This window comes from Equus quagga, chromosome 5 (genome assembly GCF_021613505.1).
Source record: "Equus quagga isolate Etosha38 chromosome 5, UCLA_HA_Equagga_1.0, whole genome shotgun sequence".
Taxonomy (NCBI): Eukaryota; Metazoa; Chordata; class Mammalia; order Perissodactyla; family Equidae; genus Equus; species Equus quagga.
Window position 1 is genome coordinate 100,520,914 of NC_060271.1, and position 21,487 is coordinate 100,542,400.

General features: G+C 37.1%; 2 protein-coding genes across 2 annotated transcripts in view; one reads left to right on the forward strand and one right to left on the reverse strand.

Moving 5' to 3' along the window:
- PIGF (phosphatidylinositol glycan anchor biosynthesis class F) overlaps nt 1-17,507 on the forward strand; it is a 32,405-nt gene extending 14,898 nt beyond the window's left edge. The window contains exons 5-6 of the mRNA XM_046663051.1: nt 4,244-4,352; nt 17,198-17,507. Coding sequence (XP_046519007.1) covers nt 4,244-4,352; nt 17,198-17,311 — 223 coding nt within the window. The 3' untranslated portion in view covers nt 17,312-17,507. The remainder of the gene's footprint in view (nt 1-4,243; nt 4,353-17,197) is intronic.
- The window catches only part of RHOQ (ras homolog family member Q), a 38,891-nt gene continuing 31,967 nt past the window's right edge, over nt 14,564-21,487 (reverse strand). The window contains exons 4-5 of the mRNA XM_046663052.1: nt 21,248-21,343; nt 14,564-17,868 (exon numbers count right to left, since the gene is read on the reverse strand). Of these exons, the coding sequence (XP_046519008.1) occupies nt 17,713-17,868; nt 21,248-21,343 (252 nt within the window). The 3' untranslated portion in view covers nt 14,564-17,712. The remainder of the gene's footprint in view (nt 17,869-21,247; nt 21,344-21,487) is intronic.

Consider the following 21,487-nt stretch of genomic DNA (forward strand, 5'->3'; position numbering starts at 1 on the left):
ACAAAAAAGCTCTTGGGAATTAAAAATATGATGAAAAAAAAATTCAACAGAAGTAGAGACAAAGTTGAAAAGATCCCTTAGTCAAAAAGGCAAAGATATGGGGGCTGGCCCCGTGGCCGAGTGGTTAAGTTCGCGCGCTCTGCTGCAGGCAGCCCAGTGTTTCGTTAGTTCGAATCCTGGGCGCGGACACGGCACTGCTCATCAGACCACGCTGAGGCAGTGTCCCACATGCCACAACTAGAAGAACCCACAACGAAGAATACACAACTATGTACCGGGGGGCTTTGGGGAGAAAAAGGAAAAAATAAAATCTTTAAAAAAAAAAATAAAAGGCAAAGATATGGAAAATGAGTTAAAAGGTAAGAAAATCAGAGACTAATTCATAATGATAGTATTCCAAGCCAAAGAGTAAGAAAAGTGGAAAATTCTTAAGGGATCTGGACAGAGAAAGTCTTTAAATAAAAGAAAATTTCAAGAACCAAAGACTTGAGATTCTAGATTAAGAGGCCCGTGTATCTCCAGCATGATGCATGAAAAGTCGTCCACTCCGGGATGCGTTATTGTGACATTTTAGAGAGCTGGGAATAAAGAGGTGATTCTAAAGGCTCCTAGAGAGGGCGGGGGTGGGGTGGGGGGAGGGATGTGCTGCCTACAGAGCACTGGGGGCCAGAATGGCTCTAAACTTCTCAGCTGGGAGTCACAGAACAAAGGAGCAGTGCCTTCAAAATTCAGAGGCAAAATGATGTCCAACAATTATAGTAAAGTCATTTTCGGACTTTAAACATCGCTGAAATCTGTTTTCCATGTAACCTTTTCAGGATTCTGTTGCAGGAGGTGCTTTAAAAAAAAGAAAAGAAAATAGAAGGAGGAAGTCTCGGAATGTAGGAAATGAGACCCCAAAGCAACGAGAGAGGCAGAGGGAGTTCACGAGGCGATGGTGTAGGGAACTTGGTACAGCTGTGCCGTAGGCTTAGCGAGTGCCCAGCCCAGCCTGGAGCAGGTGAGGTGTCTCCAAGAAGAGAGAGAGCGCAGACACGAGCTGATGTTTAGTTTCTTTGGAATACTTGAGGATGATTTAGTGACAGGTAGGTTAGCAAATGGGGGGTAAAAAAAGAGGAAGTTCTTAACATCCAAAGAAAATTAAAAATTTACTCGAAGAAGGGAAAGGTAATTGTGGTTTACTGTGTGGTTCAGCTGTGATGAATATTTTTATAATCATAATGTAGACACTGCTATTGATTCAGCTGAGAGGAGGACATGTTACTGTGAAAGAGGATGATGAGTCAGAAATGTGTATGGAGATGGGAGCCTTGTGGCTAGAGCACCAAATCCTCCTCCATTGTAGAAAGCAGAAAGTAACTAAATCTTGAAAATTCTGTACATAATGTATGCTCTTTTAAGTTAGCGGTATATAGAAGAAACAGTGAAGATTTGAAAGTGTCTGCCTCAGGAGCAGAAATCAGGAATGGGGAGGACTGCAGGGAGGAATTATTATTGTTGTGATCTTTGAGTTTAAAGATACTTATATGTATTATTTTGATCAAATTTTAATTTTAAAGGGGCTAGAGAGTTTTTCTATTTTTTAAATTAGGTCTTGGTTCCATTTTCTCTGCATTTATTATATGTAAGACCTAAGCACTCTTGGATACATCAGAGGATACAAATAGAGGACCTCCTCTTGGATGTTAGCACTTTTTATTACAACAAATATGAGATGGCCACAAGTGTGCTGTAATGATAGAAAATATGAAGACATGGATCTTGCCCCTTAGCCTGAGGACCTTGGAGCTTAGAGGTTAGATAAGACATGTACATGAATCTCACTGAAACATAGCTCTGATCATAGCTGCCTTGATTTAAAACCTTCAGTGGCTCCTTTAGTCTGACTTTTAAGGCTGTTCTAAAATCCTAACCCTAAATCTACCACGATGAGATAACCACTTGGTACCCACTACAGTGGCTATAATCAATAATAACAAGTGTTAGCAAGGATGTGGAAAAATGGAAACCACCAAACACTGCTGGGGGAATATAAAATGGCTTAGCTCTTTGACAAACTGTCTTGCAATTCCTCAAAAGGTTAAACATAGAGTTGCCATATGACCCAGCAATTCTATTCCTTAGTATACCCCCAAGAAAAATGGAAACATATATCCACACAAAACTTGTTCATTAATGTTTATAGTAGCATTAGGCACAATTGCCAGAAAGTCCAGACAACTCAAATGTCCATCAACTCATGCGTGGAAAAAATAAAATGTGGTATATCCGTACAACAAAATATTATTTGGCAATAAAAAAAGAATTTTTACATGGTACAAAATGGATGAATCTTGAAACATTATGCTAAGTGAAAGAAGCCAGTCACAAAAGACCCCACAATATATGATTCCATTTATATGAAATGTTCAGAATAGTTAAATCCATAGAAACAAAAAGCAGATTAGTGGTTGCCTAGGGCTGGGGGGGGAGGGGAAATGGGGAGTGACTGCTAATGCGTAAAGGGTTTCATTTTGGGGTGATGGTTGCACAACTTTGTAAATATACTAAGAAACATTGAACTGTGCACTTTAAATGAGTGAATTGTATGGCTCGAAAAAGATTTTCTGGGGCAAGTTTTTACTATACTCAATAAAGTAATTTTTAGAAATCCTAACTCTGACCTACTTTTCTAGTTGTCCACTTGGCCTCAACCAGTTTTACTGATGTCCCTTTTACCTGCAGTCCAGCTCTTTTTCCAGTTCTTCAAGACCAAATGCTACCCATTCTTCCAAATCCAGCTGAACTTCCTGCTCATCCATAAAATGGAAAAAGTAAACTCTTTCCAGCAGAAAGTAAACTCTGCTCTCGGCCTCTACCAGACTTGGTGTCTCCGGGCACATCACTTTCCGTATCGCAACATAGAGGAGTTGCATGTTGAGTGAAAGCTAGTCAACATTTGTCAGCCACATATAGTCAAAAATTACCCTGGAAAATCCTTTAAATTGCCCAACGGCACAGTTCTCTCTTTGCATTCAACTTGCCAGTTTTTTCCCAAGATTGGAACGGATCACTGTTCTGTTAAATGCTAGTTGAAGACATTGACTTGCATTTATAGGTGTTATGTAAAATAAAAAAAGATAAAGCCCAGCAAATAACAGAAATTTGGATATATGGTGATTGGCTCCAACCTTCTTCCAGCCTCCATTTTCAGTAGAAAGAAGTCAAAGCTCTTACCTTGTGTGGGTGTTGGAGGGGGAATAATGAGAAGGTGATAGAGGGGTTGATTTATGACTGACTGGTCATCTGGGACTTCTTTAATTCAGCGTACATTTTGTGTGTAATAATTGGCCTACTTCTAATGAAAGAAATCATCTAACAAAGCAAATGTTTTCCCCTTTTTCCACACCAGCTGGAAGGAACTGCTTTTCATAAAACTTCATAATAACTCAACCTTGTATTCTAAACAATTGAATATTTGGAGCCTCCCCTTACTGTGTTGTGGTGGGATTTTGCTCTGCTGTAACCAAACTCACGTTCTACATGGCTAAGTGGTCACACTATGAGGGGCGGCCTGAAACCAAGATTTACTGAAAGAATGGCAGAATTAGGTCTTTACACTGTAAGATGTGCACTTAAATAAGAATGGTGGGCAAAATCACTGGATCTTTTGAAATACTTTGTTTTCAGTCTCTACTCCTTCCCCACCAAATAGAGTTGATTTGTTTTAGTGAAATGTGCCATACAAAGGACTAGTGGAGTAAATGATGCTCCCTCCGTACGATGGAATCTAGTATAACCGTTAAAGGAAAACACAGCAGCAAAACTGGGCTTATAACATGATGCGTTAGAGTTTTGTTTTGAAGGATATATAAATATATGTGTGCATATATGCAAATATGCCTATATTATTCTAAACAAAATTGTATGTGTATTTGTGCATGCATAAAATATTTCTGCAAGGATATGTATTAAATTGGTAGTAGCACTTGCTTCTGGGGAAAGGGTGAGAGGAAGACTTCACTTTCATTGCATATGCTCTTTTGTATTGTTTGACTTTCACCATGTGTATATGTTACCTTTCCAACTGAAAATTGAAATTAATTGTTAATAGTTCATGATAAATTTTTATATGTCAATTTGAGATGCTAAATTTAAATGAACAGAACATAGATATATAGTGTTAATTTGTGCTACTGTTTTGTTTGATTCTCCAGCAGCTAAGATAGATACCACCAGTGATTTACATATTTGTGTTTTACAGAGTTACGTCTGTTTGGGAGAACAGCCTCCAGATCACTACAATTTCTAGTTTCGTAGGAGCATGGCTTGGAGCCTTTCCTATTCCACTCGATTGGGAAAGACCGTGGCAGGTTGGTTTCAGCTATTTAAAGCAACAAAATAAATGTTTGTACAATGAGAGTAAAACTGGTGAAGTTAACTAGTATGTATATGTAAATTGTTTTGTTGTTCAGTTAACTAGGGAAGTTATCTAGGCCACTTCTTCTTGGGACCTGTCTCAGTGCCACAGGCATCCAGATCAGTCTGGTTCTATCTTCCATCACTATTTTTTCTACTTATATAAGCTTAGTTTGCGAATATGTATAGGGGTTTTTTAAAAATAGGCTAGAAGTTGCAGGAATTTCCTGTTTTCCATTTTGGTATTCATTGCCTTTGTGGTCTTAGATTCATGTTTTCTTAACTTGATTGACAGCCAAATTGAATGTTGATCTTGCAATATTTTTTAAAAGCATACAGCAAAGTAGGTTTTGAAATGGGGTATGTGATATTGAAGGAAGCTCATAAACTCAAGTTTTTCATTTCCTATCACAATAGGGCATAGCTAAGAAGTTAGGTAAAGCACTATGAGATAAGTGTTCTTTTTATCGCCATTTTACAGGTAAGAAAACTGATACCTAGAGGATATGTAATATTTCCAAAGTAACTGAGCTAGTAATGGATATATCTTTGTCTTAATTTTTAATGGCTTCATAGTATGCCACTCTATAGCTATTCCAAAGTTTATTTAACAAATTCACTATTGATATTTAGGTTATTGCCAATATTTTACTGTTAAAAACAGTGCTGTGATAAACATCTTAGAATCTATATCTTTCTGGATTTTCCCAATTATTTTCTTGCGGTCATTTCTCCCAAATGGAATTGTGGTATTAAAAATAAATATACTTTTCTTTTTCCAACATGAAGAGAATTTTTTTCTGATTACAAAGACAGTATACATTTATTTAGAAAATTTAAGCTACATTAATAATTATAAAGAAGGAAAAATTATCAAATATCCAACTACCCAGAGGCAACCTCCATTTGCATTTTGATGATAATTTTTGCAGTTCTCGCTCCATGTGTGTAACTATTCATAATAGATGTTATTTTTAATCTTTTTTCCCCTTCAACAGCATATTATGGAGCTCATTCCATGTCAGTGAGAATTTACTTATATGTATATTCCATTATTTAGGTAAAATCATATGCCAATTTCTTATTAATGAACATTTAAATTGTTTACACTTTTAACTAATATTAATTTATTATTATTATCAATTATAGTGATTATCATACTTAAACATACATCTTTGCATATTTGTCCAGTTTGCTCTTTAGTGTAAATTCCTAGGTAATGAATGACTGGGTTGAATCTTTGATACATATCTCACTTTCCAAAGGCTCTTGAGGGATCCAGATTGTATGTCTTGCACTTAACTGCCTACTTTTAAGTCTGTTCTTTGTGCTTTCTGTTAGGTGTTGTGTCTCCCAAACAGACGAGTTGCTCGTTTACTTTCACTAAGGATGGTGGGTTTGCCTTTTCCTGTTGGTTCTTCATCTACTGTATGTTACAGATATCCCTGGGCCTGGGATGTGTGCTGTCACTGATACCCTTCCCGAGGTTTTAGTGCTAATAAAGGTTTTCTTTCTATTTCCTTGGCCATCTCAGAGATCATTGAGAGGTGGGGATTCATTTGTACTCAAGTTACCATCTTATGGAACTGAATTTCATGCAGTGGTGTCAGTGATATCTAAATTGGAGCACAACCGAAATCATTGAAACATATACATAGAAAATTGTGTTTTCCTGTGTAGTGGATTACTTTCAGATGTATGCAATTAAATCTAAATACAAAGTATTGATATGTAAAAGTACCATGAGCCATCAGCTTTAATGAGTTGGTAAGGTAATATGTAATTAACATGTCAGTTTGCATATAGATGGAATTTGATATCTTGTTAAAATCTTCTGTTTACAAGACCATGTGGAAGTAGAAACTGAATCATGGGGCGTAGATGTGCCTTTGTAAAATCTGGGATTAGTCTTTCATAGAAAGTGTGTATGTTAATTACTTACAATCCAGTTATCCATTTTGGATTGTTCTTTTCTACCTCTTGTTTACAGTAAGAGGTGAGCTGGATCTAAATTGATGGTATCAGACTTTTAAAATCAACATAAAGTTTCCATTTGAATTACTGACTTTTAAAAAATATTTTCTAGCTGGCTAATTTAAATATATAACAAGTGTCGGTCTTCATTAAGAGTGTTTCATTTGATTGGAATATTACTGGTTGTTTAATTATCTTTACTCTTGGGTTGTTTTTATACTGTCCCAAGGTAATGACCCACTTCTTCACTATAATCTTTTAAAATTATGATATATACTGTTGGTGGCATGATAGAATGATGTATAGTTAATCATCTTTTATTCACATAATAATTACCTGCCTCTCTCCCTTTTAGCAGTTTTTTTTAAATGCAGGTTTTTATTTATTTATTTTTTTATTTTGAGGAAGATTAGCCGTGAGCTAACTACTGCCAATCCTCCTCTTTTTGCTGAGGAAGACTAGCCCTGAGCTAACATCCATGCCCATCTTCCTCTACTTTATATGTGGGACGCCTACCACAGCATGGCTTTTGCCAAGCGGTGCCACGTCCGCACCCGGGACCCGAACTGGCGAACTCCGGGCCACCGAGAAGCGAAACGTGCAAATTTAACCACTGCACCACCAGGCCGGCCCCCAGCTTTTAGCAGTTATTTACTGATAAACTAGAGAAATGATGAGGTTTCATTTTTTTATTTCACTTTTTATTTTCAGCAAACAAGGTTTTTCGTTTTGTTCTGTTTTTTTTTTTATAAGTCTACACAGAATAAGTACTCAGTGTGGCTCATGATGCTGACAGAATCTGCCAGAAAAACAATAAATCAAATAAAGGAATATGGAGATTTTTCTAGAGCAAAATTTCATGAGAAGATACTACTGTATACACTTTATTATCTAAAATATAACATATATTAAGAAGAGATTTTAGTTCTTTGTTCCTTGTAGCCCGATACAGATTTGATAGGTTTGTGGTAAAGCAAGTTTTTCTGGATCATGATCTGGTTTTATTTATATTCTAGTCAGAGAAACAAGAGTATCTGGCTAAGCAATTATACCTTTGTTAAAAATGCACACACACAAACAACCCCTCAAAAACTTTTACGTGTTTTAGTTCAATTTTCTCTACTTTGAACTCAAATCTGACTTTGTATAAAGTTCCAGAGGCCAAACATAAGATTATAATGATGTAAGTTCTGTATTGAGCAATTTCAAACATATTTATATTTTTTTTAATTGTTTCATCACTAAATGACTGGAAAGGCCCATTGAAAATATGTAATCTCAACAGAAGAGTTTTTCACGTACTAATATGAATTTTAAATAATTTTAAGTAGTGACAAGTGCTGAAAGGTGTGCCGGGCATCTTTACAGTTGGAGAAAGCCTTCCCACTGTAGGAGCAGCAAGAGGATTTGGCAGGGTGGCCACCTACTACATTGCTGGTCATCTTTGCTGTTGTTTAAGAAATGATTTGAAAGTCATCTTACTTCTCTTCCCTGCCTAATTATTTGCCTTTAAATATCAGCAAGAAAATAAATACTTGAATTGCCCATAACCCAGACAGCTTTCTTCACTCCCAGAGAAAGCCTACAGTCACTGACAAAATAAAGACTTTGGGGAAAAACTTTGTACATTATTATTTGATCCTTTATCTGCTGTAACTAAATAGCTAGTCAGTAAGTATTTGTTGAATTCTTACTGTGTACAAAGCATATAGTCTACGTAAGTGTAACAGATACTTAAATATTACACAGGACTGGAATTTAATGATTTGGTAACATTAATTTAGATTCAGATTGTGATTTAGATTCAGATTCAGATTTAATATGCTCTAATATTTTGTAGAATAGATAGTTATGAGCTTTTCATCTGGAAAATGTCTTAATTCTTTCCTTTATCAAAAATGGGCATTTCATGTTACAAAAAAAATTTAATGGGAGGTTAAGAAATGTTGGTTATTCTCAGCAGAGGAAATCTGCCACGTTTCATTACTACGTAGACAGATAACACGATTATTAAGAGCTTTGGCATCAGATTACTGAGTTCAAATCCTGGCTCTGTCACTTGGTAGTGAGGATTAAATAATATAATTCTTCTAAAGTACTTGGTTCAGAACCCGTCACATAGTTACTGCTTAATTAACATTGTAGGCATTTGTGATCTATAATGACTATATTTTTAGCCTTACAAAAAAATGCAAATTCCATTATTTGAGTTCTCAAAGTGTTAGAGAGTGCGTTAATTGTCTCAGTTGGTTATTTTATTCATTCTGCCCAGCAGTCCTTCAGTTGGTCATGTGGGTTGTTAATTCATCTTTTTGTTTCTCTGGTATTTAGATATTTAGGGTAATTGGAGTTCACATAATTTTCAATCCTGTCTGACAGGCAATAGAAAGAAAACATAACATTTCTGATCTATGTATGTACCAGGCAGGGGGCTTGGCACTATCACAGAAGTAACTTAATCCTGACAATCATGTTGCAAGGTGTGTTTCATTCCCATTTCTACACAGAAGAAAGTCAGTGTGGGGAGAGGAGGACACATCTTGCTCAACATTACCTGGCTGATGAGAGGAGGACTTACTATCCAAACCAGAGCCCCAGGACACGATTCTCCTCGTTGCTGGAGACTCTGAAACGTGGCTTTTCTTTTTCAAAAATGGCTGTAGCTTGGATCTCTTTGGGAAAGCTTGAGTAGTTAATTACATCGCATTTCTTTCCCACATAAGACTTTCACTTAAAAGACACTTCACTTAAATACACCACACTCTGCTGGTGTACTTTAGACCATAACATTTAATACCTTTGTAGGAGTGTTTGAAGCTAATATGCAAAGCTTTTGTGCCTAGAAAACCCACAAATGCCTTTAAATTCTGGACCTCAATGCTACTCTCCCAAAATGGAATGCAACCAAATAATGACATCTCTTCTGAGCATACTTACTTCTTACAAAGTTAAAAAGCAAAATTGATTGAGATTGTCTTTAAAACAATTTAAAATCTTTAAAAAATATTAGTGCTTATTCCCATCAGAGACCAGATAAATGAGGCATTGTTATATTTAAAAATCCTTTTTTGTTTTCTCTAGTTGTATCAGGTTAAAAATTTAATATTTGTGAAACATATATTGATTTTCTAAAGTCACAGATGGCACAGCTAATTCTTTCATAAATCAAAGCTAGAGATCATAAGGATTATAACTAAATGGATTACTGCAAATAGTGCTAGAGTGAGGGATAAAACTACAATTATGGATTTAATTATTGAAGAGTTGTATGTTTTTAGGTTAACTGGTGTTTCTGTTACCACAGGTATTATACTGTTTTACACGGACCAAAATAAAATATTAATTTATATGATTTATATGGTTCAAGCATGGAAAAAAAACGATAATACTTAACTGACAGAAAATGGTTTTGATTTGAAAGGTGGGCTCACTCTAGGGTGATCGTGTTGCTAATGCTCAGCTAGCAGGACTTTCGTGTGGGAGAGAAACTGCTGGCCAAGTTACCTCATTTGCATGATCTTGGCAAGGACCATTTAGTGTTTTGACAAGAAGTTCCAGACCAGGGACTACACACAAGAGCTGTTCCTAAATCTGTGCTCTCAGTCATAGCAGAGTGGTGGAATATACAGGGATCAGTGCAGATTTACAACCCGAGAAATGTATCCAGATGAGTGGATTCATCTGTCCCTGTATCAGACAATGGCATTTGCTGTAAGAACATCTGGAAAACACATCACTTACAACCAAATTCAGAGGAAAATATAAATGATCATTTAAAACCAGTAGAAGTGTCAGCAGGCTTTGAAAGATGAATTCTGTCAGTCATGCAAATTTGTGATAAGCACAATAAACAAAACAAACATATTAAAAAGTAGCTTGTGAGAAATTTAGAACTAGCTGCCTGGGTTTTATCTACCCTTATTTATCTGAAAGAGCCAGTAATCCTAAATGGTTCTGAGTTGTTCTGAGAGTTTCTGGGTGTTCTGATCTGCAGATATGTCAGTGTCCCCATGGTATCTGGGACAGCATATACCTCTCCAAAATTATAACTAGATTCCAACACATTTTTTAAGAATTTATGTTATTAAAATGTTTCCAAAATTAAGTAATCTTAGTTTGCTCCTTAATTGCTTGGTTCATGTAGGAACTCAGTGGATAGTTTTGAATGATTAGAGTCATTCAAATGGAGACTAATTGTACAAATGTCTACCAGTGGTAGGTTTTAGCAATTTCTGTACTTATGCTTCTTAAAATTGATGAAAAACAACAGCTAAGAGCAGGAATCACCCTTCTATTTCTGAGATGAGGCTACATATGGTTAATATAATGCAGTCTGTTGTATAGCTCTTGAGCATTTTCTCTTGTGAGCTTTATACTCCCCAGACATTCATGCAAAGAATAGCATGTATTAAACATGATTATATTACAAGGGCAAGGGAATAGTGCCTATAGCTCAGTATAACATTGCTCATGAACTGTTTTATTTGTTCTAAACTGCTGGTTCTAATTATTACCTAGCAGGTAATACCTAGCAGTTATTACCTAGCTTATACTTATGTAAGTATTTGCTTACATAAGTGATCATGTAAGTTTAAGGTTTTTTTTTTTTGAGGAAGATTAGCCCTGAGCTAACATCTGCCGCCAATCCTCCTCCTTTTGCTGAGGAAGGCTGGCCCTGAGCTAACATCCGTGCCCATCTTCCTCTGCTTTATATGTGGGACGCCTACCACAGCATGGCTTGACAAGTGGTGCCATGTCTGATCTGAACCGGTGAACCCTGGGCCGCCGAAGTGGAATGTGCGCACTTAACCACTGCGCCACTGGGCCAGCCCCAAAGTTTAATTTTTAAGTTATATCATGTAATATACAAAATGATACTGATGGGTGGTACTTTACAGCTTTTGTGACAGAATTTAAAATATTACTTCGTTTAGTACAGTAGCTCCATGTTTTAAGTACAAGAGGTACTATTATCCCTGTTTTGCACATTGGGAAACAGGCTCAGATGTTAAGTGACCTGGCCAAGGTGTTAAGTGATACGGCCAGTAAGTGACTGACCTGGCCCTGCAGCTCAGATTGTTCTCCCTCCACTGTCCCATGCTGGTTCTCAGAAAAGCAAAGTAAAGCTCCCAAGGAAAATATGATGTATTTTTTAAAGTCGCCTAATGTTTTTACATAATTTTAAGCTTTTTGTTGGATATTTTAAACTAATTTTCAAAAAAATCATCATCATTAATTATTTCGGAAAACCTGCAGCAGCTCATAAACTGCCACAGTCAGTAACATAACCAAACTAGCTGTTATAGGAGTATCAAAATCTTGCGGATATCGTTTTTTTTTTTTTTTAAAGATTGGCACATGGCCTAACATCTGTTGCCAATCTTCTTTTTCTTTTCTTTTTTTTTCTTCTTCTCCCCAAAGCCCCCCAGTACATAGTTGTATATTCTAGTTGTGAGTGCCTCTGGTTGTACTGTGTGGGATGCCACCTCATCATGGCCTGACCAGCGGTGCTGAGTCCACGCCCAGGATCCGAACCCGTGAAACCCTGGGCTGCCGAAGCAGAGCGCACCAACTTAACCACTTGGCCACGGGGCCAGGCCCTGCGGATGTCATTTTAATGACATTACAAGGTTACAAATCTATTTGCACTTAATATATATTAAAGGAACCTAAATAATATTGTACATATTATAATTAATTAAAATGTATTTAAACTGTTTATTCTCAAATCACATAACAACAAACAAATGCCATCTACCTCATTGAAACTGATCCTTAAAACTCTGAAACCAAAATGTAAAGGGTCACTGTATGTCTTTGGCCGACTAGAGCTGTTAGTAAAAATACTTGTTAGGGTACAGTGATAAAGAGTACAGGGATTCTTAACCAGGACTCCATCGATGGACTTCAGAGGTCTGTGAACCCCTGAAATTATATGAAATATATATGGATCATGTTTGACAAGAAGGAAACATGAATTCTGTTGGATGTAGTTTTTTTAAAATATTTTTAAAGTTCTTAAAGAAAATTTGGGCAGGATTTTAATAGCAGCTTTAGATGTGGTGTATTTGGGGAATGATAATGTTCTAGATTATAACAACTTCTATGTGCTTATTAGGAATATGAACTAAAAGATTATCATCAGTTATAGCTCACATGGATTGGTCACTTGTACTGCGTACCAGATACTATTATAGGTATGGTTATAAGTACATGGTACATTATATCATTTAATCATTACAGCATCCCCATGAGGTGAGTTTTATGATGATCCTCATTTTGCAGATGAGAAACCAGGGCACAGAAAGGTTAGGTGACTTGCCCAGAGTCATATATTAATAAATGGCAGAGCTAAGACTCAAATCCAGTCTAATACAAAAATCAGTGGTCTTAATCACTATTCTGTACTACTTAAAACATGCTTTGAAAAATATCAAACACTCCATACGTCTATGAGTGCATTTTCCTTTCCTAAAGTGTAAGCAGAGTTCTGGAGTAACGCCTGATCAGGAGAGAGCAGTATGGGCTTCAGGTGCAAATAAGCTTGAATAATTTTGAAATGTCTTTCAACCAGCAATAATACTGATTTTTTTAACAGAGAAAAAAGTAAAGTTATGTCTATATTATTAAGGTTTTTATTTTTGAGGAAGATTAGCCCTGAGCTAACATCCATGCTCATCTCCCTCTACTTTACATGTGGGATGCCTGCTACAGCATGGCTTGATAAGCAGTGCATAGGTCCACACCCGGGATCCGAACCAGTGAACCCTGGGCCGCTGAAGCTGAACGTGCAAAGTTAAACCACTACGCCACTGGGCCGGCCCCTGAAATGTTTTTATTTCTGAGAGAAAAATAACTTACTGCTGGTACCACATACCCAGACCCTATATTAGGCCTTTGTTAATGCTGATTATTTTAAGAGAACACTGACCCTTTTTTTGGTTTAAGTGATGAAAAGTACATTAAAAGGAGTCATTTGATTTAGAGAAAGAGTAATAGTACTTTAAGCAAGATAGTTTCTTCACATTTAGCTACTCATTTTTTAAAATAGGTTTTTCTTTTTAACAGTAATCTTAATAATTTTACCCACCTGCACTGTATTCTTTATTTATACAACAGGGTTTTGTTTCTTCTGTTTAGTGATTTTTAAAAAATTTAAATTTATAAAAAGCTGGATAGAAAGATTGTCATTTTGGTGCAAATGCTTGTGAAGGACCTCCTGTACACGAATGTCTATTTTGAGTTTTCTATTTTCCTTAAACAAAATAAGATAATTATATATAGCCATCTCAGATTACCATAATTTGGAGAAATGTTTAGAGTGATGCAGTTGTTCAATAGATGATACCACGTGGGTTGTTTTTAATCCTATTTGTGGCATAAAGAATGTTAAATAGAAACATCTCTGTATGTGAGACAATAGTTTTGAATGGAAAACTGTAAAATCTAATTATGAAAATACATAATTAAGCTAGGATTGGTTGACAAGTCAGTATGAATTCTGTTGCCATAGTATAGTTTTAAATTTTTTTAAGCAATTATAAGGTTAGTAAGAAATTGCTTGAGGAAAGTTATTAGTGGGCACCCTCCCCCAGCTCCCTTCAGCTGCTCCTTTGCCGTTTCCTATCTGGGTCTACAAAAATGAGGAAAGTTGCCCTATATAAAGAAATTCTTTTAAAAAAAAATGACTGTGTTACATTTAAGGACAACTTATTTCAGGAAAGTCAAGCAGGAAACCCCGAGCCATCACTAGCAAACAGTCTTCAAAGCCAGTCCAACATTTTAATTTGCTGATGACATGGATTTCTTGAGACGCTGATAACAGCAAGTGTTCCAAGCCTTAACCCCTTGTTAGACAAAACTTGTGAACGAATATTTACTTCATTTCTGTTGGAGGTGAAGTATGGCAGCTATTTAAAGAATGTGTGTGTGAATGTGTGTGTGCGTGTTTGGAAACAAAGAGCCGGACTGAAATTAGAAGTGCTTAAATTTAGTAACCCAATTTGGGATTTGGCTGGGATTCCCGAGGGATTATTATTCTCCTACACTTTGACAATGCGCTCTTTAACAAAGTGCAGGTGCTCACAGGTGGCCAGTGATGAGTAGACTCAGCATGAGAAACAGAGAAAAGAGTATCACCCCGAATGTTCACATAGGTATTAAATAAAAACTACTACGGTAAGAAGTTCAGTGCTTTACATAGATAGTAAACTATGCATATTATTTTATTTGTAACCCCACGTGTTAAAATGGGACACTGTTAAAGTAACAATCACTTAAAAAGCAACAACCAACAAACCAGTATTTAATTTGGTACTTAATAATTAAAAATAAAATGGAAGCAGTGCCTAAAGTAACTAAGCTAATTCACAATAAAAACCATTAATTCAGGCTCTCCTTATGGAAATATGGTAATTCAATATGGGCTAACCTAAAATGTACCTTTAGAGATAGAATAAGGGTATAAGTTAGCAAAGTATTGAATAAGATTTCAGGGAGCCCCTAAAATTATTTTTAAGAACTTTAGAACTGATTATATGCAAAAAAAAAAAAACGAACTTTCTTTTAAGTTTATTCATACATGACCTTATTTGAAGCAATGTATTTGCATTCACTAGCAAAATTCACATCAGTAAGGTATTTTTGAAATATTTTATTTCCCAGATATTTCACTACTTTGAATTAGTCGTTCCAGTGATTAGTCTGAATTTCTACTGAAACCTAAGTCTTTAATGAAGACGTGCTTCTGAAAATAAGGCAATTTTTCTACAATCTGCTTATGAATAGAAAACAAATCTTTGGTTTTAGTTAAAGTGGCAGGAAGGATTTTGCAAAAAGAAATACTAAAAAACCAAAGCAATGAAAAGGCTCTTAATAAGCAATGGGAAACTCCAAACCCCATCAAGGTCAATAGAGTACCTAAGGCACCTCAGGTTCAGATGATACAATCATCTCTGCTTAGAGTTCTAATAATCTATATACAGGATTCTTACCATCTTAAGAATGTGAAGCCGAAAGATAATGTCCAACAATGATTACTGTGACCAAGAAAGAAAAGAATTGTAAGAATTGATAAATGGGAGAGAGATTGGAGATCATCTGTTCTACCTCCCATGTTTATGGATGAGGATCTGAGGCTCAATCAAGAAACAGGTGACACTAGAGTTTGTGTTTCCAGATTCCTAGGCCATTTCTCTTAGGGCAGGACAAAATCTAGATACTAACTTTCATTGGCTAGTAAACCAAGCATGAAGAGTTTCAGAGATGTGAATTTGAGAGAAAAAGAATCCCCATCAAATCCCCAAAGGCAAGTTGGAAATGTGTAATACTTTACTGTCTTAATTCCTTTATACCATGTGTTGGACAATTTAGCTAATATACTAACTGACTTATACAATTCCTTTCAATTCTATCTAAAAATAGCAGACCAAAATTAAATGAGAAAGTTACATAAGATTCCACTTGAGCACACATGAGGCCATGATTACTTCATGTGATCACCACTTCTTGGGAGAAGGAAGACATCCACTGTCCAGTTCAGAGAGGAAGCTCCTGACTAGTTATCCAGTAGACTCTCCACTCTTCAATGGGGAAGATGATGCTTACACTTTAAAAAATCTCTACAAAGCTCACATACAAGACAGTACATCCTAGATTTGTGACTGATATGAGCATTTAAGGCTGTCATTTTCAAGTATAAAAGTTTAGTGTTCCATTACCCAATCTGTGCAATAGACACAGGTATAAGCTCAAGTCATGGAAATTAACAGAAACTCACCAAAGACATAAAGAAATCATAATTTAGGCAACAGCAAGTTTAAATGTAGGAAAGGCTGGAAAAAAAGTTATGGATTAGATTATGCTTCTCTGAACAGCATTAGTTTGTGCACAGTGAAACTCTGTCTAACACTATTGTTTGTTGCATGGCATTTGGAATAAGGCAGATCCACAGCAGACCAAACAAGGAAGCTTGCGTAGGTAATAGAACTAGTAATTAAGATGGTTCACCTCTAACATGGTTCTGTGGCCTGATCCCCCAGAGAAAGATTAGAAATGGCTCCAGTATACCAAATAAGCTTCACAGATGAACATGAAAATTTTTTTTAAAGCAAGGCCTTTCACCTAGGGACCAACATGCACTGCTTGTGGATGAAATTATATCAACATTATTTACTTCTGGCTTGATGTAATATTGTGAAACGTAATATGGCTGGAAAAATGGGTATTTGGAAGCCAGGATTTCATTTAACTTACACCCTAGGTGTGTACTTCAGTTGTAGCTCTATAATTTCTGCTATGGTTCCAATATCTATATCTGAAAGGTGGCATCAGTTTTATTATGGAAGCAGTTGCTTTGTTATGAATTCCATAACATGCTTGAATTCTAGGTCTTTCTCTTTAACATAATTTAAAGTTCCTTATGGTTTGGTCAGCGTACACACTTCTCATTTCATTTGATATACAAGCCAATGTGGAAATTAAAAAACAAAATTACCAACTAGTTGAGAGAGCTAAACTGAGTCCAGGATTATGGCAAAGTCTGACCCAAAATTTTAATCAGTAACTTCAGCATGTATCTCATGCAGTTTGGGGAGCATCGAACTAAGTCTGCAGTCGCCAGAAGCCTTGTTACAGCTGAATGCACAGTAACTCAAACGTGTCCACTCTTAGTGTTCATGATAAACGCGGTTACGACCTTCGTACGCTTTTGGCATTAAGAAAGCACATTAAGCTTTAATATAGAAATATTTAGGTTACACTTAACTTGTGCTCAAGTAATAATAAAATGTCTCTTCTTTTTTGATATCATACATTCTCTCCTCAGGTCTGGCCCATCTCCTGTACTCTTGGAGCGACCTTTGGCTATGTGGCTGGCCTTTTTATCTCACCACTCTGGATATACTGGAATAGAAAGCAACTTACATACAAGAACAATTAATTGGAGCAAAGGGAGAAGATACTTCTTTGTGCAGATTCCATAAAGACTGTGCAGAAATGTATACGGTCTAAGCCAGGCAGTTCCATTTACAGCACTGTTTTTTATGTAGTTACAACATGATGTGATTGTAGCTTTTTAAACTATGAAACCCCTGAGAGATTGTACCTTCTAGTTGAAATAAAGTATTTATATTAGATTGTGGCTTCAGATGCTTTTTGCTGCTTCTTGGACCTTTAAGAAACATTCTTAATGAACTTTATAGAATTCTGAGGACAGGGTTGGGTTTTTTTCCTTTCAAGTTTTAAACTGCTTCCTTATTTCTAAGAGGTCTGGCTATAGCTGTAGCATTTCATATGCTTTCTGACAGAAATGGACAGTTTCCTTGGCCACTGAAGATGTTTTCACGTAATCAAACAACAGTTTATACATCTTGATCCTATTCTTTTTTTTACTGTGTGTTTCTTTGGAGTTAAAATGGCTATGATAGCCTCATCAAAAACAGTCTTCAGTCCCTTCTGGGTTAAAGCTGAACATTCCACATAGCAGCACGCTCCTATCTGGGAGGGAGAAAAAAAAAGTCACAAATATATAAAATCTCTTTTATACAATTGGTATCACACAACCCACCTTTATAAGGAAAATTATAAGATATAGCTATGCAAAAAGAATGAAATCATCCATATTCATAATACCCAGAGATAGCTAACTTAAAATACTAGTGTATATCCTTCCAGACTTTTTCTATGAAAAATTCTTTCATTCATCAAATACTTACTGGGTACCTAGTATATGCCAAGCACTGTTTTAGGTGCTGGAGATAATGTCGATGAACTGAACAAAAGAGCCAAGTCTCTGCTGTGTGACGCTTACACTTGCTGAAATTCTACTGGGGGAGAGAACACTGAGCAGATGGTGGTCCCTGCCATGAGAAAACGACAGCAGAGTGAGGGAGATGGGGCGTGCAGAGGACAGCGGTGGTGGTCAGGGAAAGCTGCTCAACGAGGTGAAGTTGAGCAGTGAGAGACACCTAGGGGCAGACAGAGCCACAGACGCAAAGACCCTGATGCAGCAGCATGTGTGGAGCGGTCAGGGCACGATAAAGAAGCCAGAGTGGCAGGAGAGAGCGAGCAAGGGGGAAAGGGCAAGAGACGAGGTCAGTGAGGTAGCCTCTAAGGACTTTGGCTTCTACTCTGAGAGGGGACCTATTTGTTCATTCACTGAAAATTTACTGAGCACTCTTATTGCCAAATGCGAGAATACAGCAAGGAACAAAATTAAGTTCCTACCTTACTCTCCATAAAGCTTACATTTTAGAGGGAGAAGACCAGGAACTAATAAACACAGAGGTAGAATGTCAACAGGTAACATGTGGGAAGGGAGACAAGTAGGGAGTGGGGACAAGATCAGGCAAGGTCTCATTGAGAAAGTGATACTTGAGCAGACCTGAAAGGAGTAAAAGAACGAATCATGTCTACCTAGGGAAGAACATTCCAGGCAGAGGGGGCAGCAAAAGTACAAAGGCCCCAAGGTAGAGGACTTTGAGGAAACAGCAAGGAGGCTGCGTGCCTGGAGTACGATGAGTGGGGCGGAGAGGTAGCAGGGGCCTGTGGGCCACGGGAAAGACCGTGGCTTCTATTTACTCTGACTGAGCTGGGAGCCACTGGAGGATTCTGAGCAGAGCGGCGGCCTGATGGAGCTTATATTTTAAAAGACTCCCTCCGGCTGCTGTATTGAGAACAGATGAACATGAGACACAGACAGAAGCAGAAAGGCAAGTTAGAAGCTGTTCCTGTAATCCAAGCCAGAGAGGGAGGGGGCCTGAGCCAGGCTGGCAGAGGAGGGGCTGGTGAGGAGTGGCTCGATTCTGGATATATTCTGAAGGTAGAACAATGCGTTTCTGCTGAAGGGTTGGCTGTATGGTATGAGAGAAAGAGCAAGATCAAGTGTGACTTAAAGGTTTTTGACTCGAGTAACTGGGAGGACAGGCTTGAAGTGTCAAATCAGGAATTCTGTTGTGGACATGTTAATTTTGAGATGCTTCGCCACCCAGATAGACTTGTTGCATGAACAGTTGGATGACCAAGTCTAGAGTTTATGAAAGAGGTCAAGCCTGGAGATAGAAATTTGGGAATCTTCAGTAGTAGATCGTTCAAACCACAAGACTGATAGAAGCTCACCTAAGCCTAGAGAGTTGTGTGTGGATATAGAGGAAAAGATGTCCAAGAAGCTGCGTGCTGATCCCTGGGCCCCCCAACATTCACAGACAGGGAGATGAGGAGATGGAGGAGAGGCCAACAAGAGGGGAAGAAAACCCAAGAGAGAGCGTTCAAGGAAGCCAAGCGAGAGTGTATCAAGGAACCAGCTGTGTCAGATGCTGCTGACAGGTCTAGAAATGGGATCATATTGTTTTGCAACCACTTTTTTCCCTTAAACTATATAATAAAGATGAACATCTCAATAGATAAATTAGTATAAAGTCTTAATAGATGCAGGGGGTTTCTTTGCCATTATAAACAGTGTAGCAACTTTGTGGCCATCTCTTAAAGCACATCCCTAATAATTTTCTTAGGATGAATTCCTACATATGGAATTCCTTGAACAAAAGTGTGCATGACTTCAAGCCTTTTGCATATTATCAAGATTACTTTTACTCAATGAGTAACAGTATAACAGAGTGCCCATTCCCTTATACCCCTGGAACAGGGGCTACTATAATTAGTTTCTCATTTTTTGGCCAATCTTATGGAAGGAAATTGAACTTAGATTTGACGACTAAGGAGTCTGAATATATTCCTATTTTCAAAGGCAATCTGCATTTTTTGGTGAATTTGCAGTTGATGTTCTTAGCCCATTTTTCTCTTGGGGTTATATGTTTTTTTCTGATTAATTCCTATGCAAGGGATTCCTGTATACTAAGGATATTAACCCATTTTTCTGCCATACATGTCAAGTTTGTTATATGACTTTTAATTTTATTTCCGGCAGTTGATGTGGTGTTAAATTTTTATATAGTTAAATCATCAGTATTTTCACTTATGACTTATACCTTTATGACATTTAGAAATTCCTTCTCCCCCAAGATTACAAAATTTAATACATGGAATTTCTAAAGTGATTTGTTAGTGGTGCCATTTATCTTTTGCTATAGGAAAAAAACTGTGCTCTCAAAAGTTTTCTTGCTTTCTTCTGCCTCCTAATAGTACATTTAAAAAGACCTTATTGGGTTCTGTTTCCACAAAAGTCCTATTAAAGTCACAACATCTAAAAAATAGGAATCCAATAATATTAGAGCCAAATGGAGAAAAAAGTAAGCCTAGCTTTGGGGTGAGGGAGAATATAAGTTAAAAGGTATTATGTGCACCACAGTTATATATTTTTTAGAATGCTAACATTTTCTATCTTTCATAAAAAGATTGGAAGAATATTCAACACAGTTCTTTTCAAACTTAGCTGTAATTTTTTGTTTTTAAATTCATATTTAAACTGTTATCCTATGCCACTCCACTACCTACCCCATGAGTCTTAAGTGAAGACAGAGCGCCTGTTTTGACACAGGACAAATGGTTAAGTGATTGAGAAGGGCTTAAAGACCAGCACCTTCTTCTGATGCCTCTCATCAGGAGCATCCTGCTGGCAGTGCAGCAAGGTGTAAGAGCCTGGGCTCGCAGTCAGGCCTGACCGAAACCCAGCTCTGCCATTGACTACCTGCAGGACCTTACAAGTTACCTGACATCTCTAAGCCTCTGTTTTCTCTTCCGTAAAACAGGGGAACTAGTCAGACCACCTCAGTGAGTTGTGCAAGGATTAAATGCGATAATGCATGTACAGCACTCAGCACAGCGCCTGGCATACAGAAAAGGCATGACCAATGTTAGCTTCTGTTAGTACCTTGGCTACTTTTACATTTATTTTCAAATTCTGTAAGTGTTCCATTACCTCTTTTGCTAGTTTCTGTCCTTGTTCCACACATATAGGTTTTTCTTTCATATCATTCAGTCTTGCTAAAGTTTTGGGGTCGTCTCGAAGATCAATCTAATTAAGAAAGGTCAATAATGTCCCATAATATTATAAGTCTTTAAAGAGAAATCAGAGCATGTAGTCCCATTTAATCCCCACATATCAAAAAAAAAAAGATTAAACAAAAGAACTTAATTTTTAAACCAACTAATATAATTG